A 7,481-nucleotide genomic window follows, 5' to 3' on the forward strand; every position below is an offset into this window, starting at 1 on the left:
TCCTAACTAAAGGACGAAGGCGGTGACGAAGAGAATAACACCAATCACAAAGAGGAAGACAATGTCATATAAGAACGACGCCAGAAAAGAACCCTGTTGTCGATGCCAGAGTAAAGACATCGCAAGAGACAAAGAACTCGCAATGCACGATCACACTTGACTGTAGGATGATGTAGAGACGACAAAACACCCACGACTCGTTCAAATCATTCGCCTGTATGTTGACCATGAACGATACAACAAACGCACACGAGAGAAGCATATGTGTGATTCAAACAACGCAGACACCAATGGGCGATTCCAATGACAGAAGACACCAATGAACAATTCCACTTAGGGAGATGAAGCTCGAAGCTCTAATACCATGTGACAGAAAAACTTCTTATTATTCAATTCAAAGAATACGGTACATATTTATATACAGTCGTATCTTTATAAATTAAAAAATATTTCTATAAATAGGAAAAATCTTGTAATTTGAAGCTCTAATACCATGTGACAGGAAAACTTCTTATTACTCAATTCAAAGAATATGGTACATATTTATATACAGTCGTATCTTTATAAGTTGAAAAATATTTCTATAAATAGGAAAAATCTTGTAATTAGATCTCCTCTAATTAGTTTATCTAACATCAATCTTCCTAATATATATGCTTCCTAATATACACCAATTAGATTTTTATATTTTTCATAACACAATCTATCTCATATGAATATTTCAATCAATTTTCCAGATTACATATAATATATAGCTGTTATTTCCATCAGCATTCAGCTAGGGAAAAACTTTCATTAGCCCTTACTTACCAAAGACTCTGACGGCTTAAGAGTTATTGTCACAGTTTTACCTTACGCAAAAAGCCACATCATAACATGCATTATCTCCAAGAATCTAAATAAGTTAGACATGTCTAAAATCTAAATGAAATTGACACCCACTTCCCACCGTTACTAATTGAAATACAACTTACTTGAGATATTGAAGCGTCATAATCTTCATCAATGATGGGTTGCGAGAAACAAAATTTTGCCAATCTGATTTATCTATTCTTCCATCGTGATTCACATCCGAATCAACAAATGTCTGTTTAAAATGCAGAAGCATTTATGAATGAGGAGATGAGTTTTAAAAAGAAAGTAAATAGCAAAACCATAAAGCGAATATAAGAGCATTAGTCCCCAAAAAACAGACCTTGTCTACTATGAGCTCAACAGTTTCATCCGACAATTTCATGTCAGACTCAGAAAGAAGTGCAATTAACATCTGTTTCACCTGCAAAATTAAATCAAACTATTTCATACAGCATGCAATCAAAATCAAATAAAAACAAACTTGAATAAATAAGTTGAGAAGGAATCTACAATAATAAGAAGGTATACAATGAAGCAACGTAATACTACATTTGTTGCGTATTCAAATTTAATCTGTTAAATTCTGAACACTCTTCTCTAAATTTAATTCATCTTTGAAACAACTTATGCCCCTCTGAGTCCGTGATCAACCTCTAATTCAGTATCAATTGGTTGAAATTCGAATTTCGCTGCATTCTTTCTCCACTGAAGACATTTTTTTTAAAAGCCATTGAAGCATAGATCAAGGAACAAGTAAAGATTATGCAAGATATTAGAAAACTACTAAAATTGCATCTTGATTCAGCTAAATCAGCCGTGCTAAAACTTAGACCATCATACTGTTCATCCAACACCATGTTGCATCTTAATCCTCCATTTGTTACCATAGGTGAGGTGTTAATAGCTATTTTGTGCAAATCTCAATGCAAAATTGTAGCAATTTTAACTTCGGTCTATAAAGTTCCGTTCTAATCCTTCAACTTTACTTCCATCTTCCCGTCCGCATGTATTGTCAAAACATCTTTGTTGATGTCTAAACCACTCAAGTTACTTTCATCGAACTTATATATGGTAGGTAACCCTTCTAATTCTCAAATATAATAATTTTTCATTTCCTAATTTTATCACACATTCATCTTAGCATTGTCATTTTATTCAGATTAAAATTGGCTATGAATGACCATTTTATCGCCCAACATTAAGTTCCATCGAGTCCTAGTGAGAATATAGTTACATAAAATGTATATGTACTTGTATTTTTATTCATACAAGAAGAATGATCTATCTATTCAAGAAAAAGTATTTCCAACTCACCTCTTTTCTCTCAATAAAGCCATTACCATCCAAATCATAGAGCTTGAATGAAACTGCAAAATGAAATAGTAGACTTGAAACATGCAAGAACCATTATACAATGATGTATGCAAGGAAAGAAAATGATACTAACTTACAGTTAATTTTGTCCTCAAGTGGGGCATTTGGGTGAAATACATTGAGTGATCGAACAAAGTCACCAAAATCAATGACACCCTTTTGCTTCACATCAAAGAGGTCAAATATCTGCAAAAATAGCAATTTATTAAAAGTTAATCCCTTAACTATCACAAAAAAATTTAATCCAAGCAAGTATCCAAAACTGCAACGCATGCCAAAAGGTAAATATAAAAATAATGAAATTTAAATGAACTTCACAAACTCAAAAGAACATTAAATGCGGAGCTAACTACCATGTATAAGAAATTCATTAACCTGAGGCCTTGAACATAACAATAAAAGGTAAGTATTCGTACGTGTGCACAAAAACGAGTGACATCAATTTTGGATTTGAATGTTCTATTATGTATTCAAGCAGTTTTTAAATGAAATAAAAAACTAATTTGAAAAGTTTACATACCAGTAGTAAATCATCATTCGCTATTCTCTCCTAGTAAGTTTTGTATTTAAGGTGAACTGTAGAAGACTTGATATACCAAACAAATAAAAAACATGGTATTTAGCTCTAACATTTCTTGTTTGTCTTCTAACACTTCCTATAAAAGTTATTCGTAAGCCTCTTTATAAAAATGTTTGCAAAAACTATAATCCATTTGCAAAAGCATTCCATAATTTTCTTATTAAAAGCTTGATTGGACCACGGAAGTCAATATCATATCAAGACAACAGCCTATTCAACATTCTAATTAAGTTAAAAAAATAAGCCATTCAAAATTGAGAAAGCCCCGCTGTTTAGATAACAAAATATTATTTCATCCAAGTCCATTGTAATCAATCTCACAAATTTATTAATGTGATAATCTTGCGTACATGGTTAGGTTGTCAGAACCACCAATCAACTTGTAGGCGAGTACACATTTCGTTTCAAATAAAAAAATAGTGAATGGGATATCATTCCCAAGATGATCAAGTACTAAATTCAATTAAATTAATTACCAACTTTTGTAAACCAAAGTTTGATCCAGCAAATAATCTATTTAAAGGTGAATGTTTGAAATGAATAAATGTAAATTTTCAAAATGATAAAAGCTCCTGAATTTATGAATACCTAAAAAAGCTATACGCAACTATGTGTGATGTTTTCTTAAGAGTAGTTGTCAATCAAGGACAAGTCCATGTTCTAATCTCCCTTTAAAAGTTAAAAGACATCGAATCTTCACATTATTGATTAGTGATATTCATATCCTAATAAATGCAAAAGATTTTTGTGAATTCTATTCCTCTAAATATTAGAATTTTAAGAAAAAAAAAATTTATAAGCCTATGTTTCCAAAAACTTGATTGCCAATCCTATTTTTCAACAAGGTTTTTTTCGGAATCATCAGATCACGGTTGATTTCAAAGCATATTAGGTCAAAACATACTTGAATAAAGTTTAGGATTGGAAAAAAAAACAACATATTTAATTTCCATTCAAACAAAACACATAAAGTAAACAAAGCTTTAAAGATAAACACCAATCCAGAGAAAATTTGGCATATTTCCTAAACATTGTTATTCAAAACAACACAAAAATAAGAATACAACCACAAAATCTATGATAGAGTAAGAAAGGTACAACCTCATTAAATTTGATTAAAGTGAAGCAGTTCTGGCTTTCCTTCCTTTGCACAGCTTTGTACTATTGCTCTCAATCTCACACTCACTACACAAACACCAAAATGGCTTCAAGCCCCCTAACAGACTACAAACGCTATGATAAACTCTCCCCGTGTCAAAAATTACTCAAACTGCTCTAGAACGCTCCATAACAAAATTGCTCTGTCAAGACATCGTGCCGCTATGCCACGCCTTCAAGCCATCTCCCCGTGTCTAAAATTCCTTTGCACAGCATTGTGGCACGCAAAAGTGGTGTTGTGATCCAGGCTATCGGATTTTTAACCTTTTTTTTTTTTCATGTTACAACGTTGCTTGGCCGGCATTGTGGCACTAGAATGATAGTGTGTCTAAAATTCCTTTGCACAGCATTGTGGCATGCAAAAGTGGTGTTGTGATCCGGGCTATCGGATTTTTAGCCTTTTTTTTTCATGTTACAACATTGCTTGGCCGGCATTGTGGCACTAGAATGATAGTGTTCCCGCACTGGAAAGTAGCACGACGCCATGCTCGTGCATGGCGTCGTGCATTTTCCTACAACGTTTATGTTCTTCAACGTTGTGGCTGCGAAACCTACTCTGCGAAACCTACTCTACGACATGAAATGACATGAAATCTCTGATGTCGTGGAGCTCAAAACTTGAGCGAAACCTACTCTACGACATGAAATCTCTGATGTCGTGGAGCTCAAAACTTGAGTTTGCGGTGATAAGCTCTCAAAAATCTACCTCAAATTTGGCGCCTCATGAGCTCTAGCTGCATTTGCTTCTCCTCAGTATTCTCCAAATTATTATTTGGTCCATTTCATATCCCTTAATGCAATAAAAATACATAAAATCACACCTGATTTCTATGCACTTGAGCTACTCAATAAATTTCCCCAAATTTTACCCATTTCTTGTCCTGAAGTAATCGTAACTGAAAATTTATGTCCTTAATACCTTTGATAGCAAAATTTTCACAAAATTTAACTTTATTGAAGAATAATTTACAGAAAATTTTTAAATCTTCATACAAAATCATTAATAATTAATAATAGAAAACTCCATATTGCCTAAATTTTTATATTCATTAATAATCCTGAGAATCATGAATCTTTAGTGCTCTGATATATAAAAAATTGACTTCAAATGATCTTAATTAATTAAAAAATAAAATTCTAAAACTTAATCTTTTCAAATAAGAATAGCATAGATTTTCTTTCCTAAATATAAATAAATAACTAAAAAATAATACAACTTCGAGAATTTAATTTTCAAGAGCATAACAAGATTTAAATATTAAATAAATACAACTTAACCTGCATTTTTTCCCCTTGCTTTTCTTCTTCTTCTTTTTTTTTTTTCATTTTTCTTTTTGAATTATCAAACCCAAGGGACAAAATATCCTCATCAACGCAGCATGTTCTTATACTCGAGGCCATTTACAAAAATTTGCTAACATAATAAATCCAGAGCTAGGCTACAACAAAGCTTAGCAAGCTAAAGGAAAATGGATGTTTAAGACATCATAGTTAATGAATTTAAAAGAAAAATTAGGTTTTCAAGCAGTTTTATATAAACAAGACAACTTAGCCGAGTTTCATGGTCAGAATACTAAAAGTCAGAATACTAAAAGCATACTAGTAACTCATATTTACAACAAAATATATATGCTTAACTCATAATCCTAAAGGTCAAGCTGCCTTACTAATTCAACAAGCTTCAAAAGTCAAGTTAATAAACAAATCTCAAGCCCAAAAGGTCTATAAAATAAAGCTTGAATATTAAATTCCAGTTCAACGAGTCTAATAAGCTTAATTGGTGACATCTTTCAGTTCAGAAATCTGAAGGGTTGAGATATCTAGATAATTCAACTAGATACAAATGCTGGGTCTGGAGGAAAGTTCCAAACTCAACAAGTCTAAGAACCCACCTTTAATGTGAGTTGATGGACCAAGCAAGCATATCAAGTTCCACTTTAACAAGACAAAGCTCAAAGTGGCAAAACCTCTCAGCTCATAAGATATAAAGGCTGAGCTGCATATCAATTCAAAAAGCTCCAATAGCAAAGTTGAATTGCGCATTTATGTTGGCCGTTTTATTGTCCAACTTCACTTTCGTAGTTTGAGTTAATCTCCTGTAAAATAAGTTCAAGGGTCAACCACAATTCTCAACAAACAAACCTAAGGGCCGAGCTGTTTCATTGATTTAATAAGCTCTACTAACCAAGTCAACAAATAAATCATGAACTCAGTGAACCAAAAGACATTACTTGAATATTAAGTCTCAATTTAGCAAGCACAAGAGTCATACAATTGAAACCTCTAAACACACAAGCTAGAGTGCTATGCAACCACGTCAATTGGATAAACTCTAGTTACTGAGTTGGCATACATATTTGATGATTCAGCAAGTTCAAGAACCAATCCATCCCTTGGCTAATTCAACAAGCAATATGAGACCGAGATCTATGGGTTGAGCTGCTATGACAACATGAACAAAATATTATATCTTAGTTGGCATCTATTTGTGCTGAATTTTATGGATCTTTTGGAAGAGCCTTGGCACATCTTAGCACAATTTGAGACCGACATCTAGAAATACTTGTAAAAGCATAAATAATGATGCCATAGCTAAGCAAATTGGAGTAATTGAAACTTTTGTATCAATACATATCTTTAGCATGCATCTTCCCTGAAGTATACAAAATCAATTCTCATCACACCCGATCATATGCACTCTTAAAATTAACAAAAATATATTAAGATCACTTATCATAACAAAAAAAGGAAAAAATCAATGGTAATCCATGCTGTCATAAAACAATTGATTCTGAAACTAATGTATTTTTTCTACCTTATTCCATTACTTCCTAAAAGAAGTGCCAAAACTTGCCCAGCATGTCAACCCAACTCAAAAAAACCTAGGTTTGGGTTGACCCAATTAAATTTTGGGTCAGGTTCGAATCTAGAATCCTAACATATTTAATATTTTGGTTTAGGTTCAGGTTGGCCAACAACTTAAATATAACCCAAATGATAATTATGCCAACCACAATTTCATTTCTTTATAAATATCATAAACTCAAGCTCCTTTAAATTTAAATATAGAAATAAAAATGATGCTTATCCAATCATTTTGTATCTTTATGGCCTTCAAAATTCAATTTAAAAAAAATTATTACACAAACCATTATAGCATTCATGATAACACTCCAAATCTCAAGTATCCCATCTAGATCTAAAATTTTAACAATATGCATCTTCTTTAAAAGCTAACTCCACTTTACTTTTGTGCATCAATCTGAAATATACCTTACTATTTTATTCAATATACACTTCCAATATAAATCTTCCTTCAAACACTAATTCAATAATTTCTCAAAACAACACTTTCTTATCATCTTGTTAAATTCATTAAGCCAAAGCTCATAATATATTTGCTTTTTGATACTTTTCACTTGATCAAAAAGTTCAAGATATTCTATCATATTGGTTATTTTATATATTTATTGTCTCCTTAGTATTAAATACATAAAAGAAATTATCATTTTTT

At 32.1% G+C, this 7,481-nt stretch overlaps 1 protein-coding gene across 5 annotated transcripts in view; it reads right to left on the bottom strand.

Annotated features, from left to right (window-relative positions):
• Positions 1–940: 940 nt before the first annotated feature.
• LOC110020214 (calcineurin B-like protein 1) overlaps positions 941–7,481 on the bottom strand; it is a 15,378-nt gene continuing 8,837 nt past the window's right edge. For all 5 annotated transcript variants that reach the window (XM_020718241.1, XM_020718243.1, XM_020718239.1 and 2 more), the window contains 4 exons: positions 2,307–2,415; positions 2,170–2,222; positions 1,196–1,276; positions 941–1,087 (listed from right to left, as the gene is read on the bottom strand). In XM_020718241.1, the coding sequence (XP_020573900.1) occupies positions 971–1,087; positions 1,196–1,276; positions 2,170–2,222; positions 2,307–2,415 (360 nt within the window). In that variant the 3' untranslated portion in view covers positions 941–970. The remainder of the gene's footprint in view (positions 1,088–1,195; positions 1,277–2,169; positions 2,223–2,306; positions 2,416–7,481) is intronic.

This window comes from Phalaenopsis equestris, unplaced genomic scaffold (assembly GCF_001263595.1).
Source record: "Phalaenopsis equestris unplaced genomic scaffold, ASM126359v1 Scaffold000094, whole genome shotgun sequence".
Taxonomy (NCBI): Eukaryota; Viridiplantae; Streptophyta; class Magnoliopsida; order Asparagales; family Orchidaceae; genus Phalaenopsis; species Phalaenopsis equestris.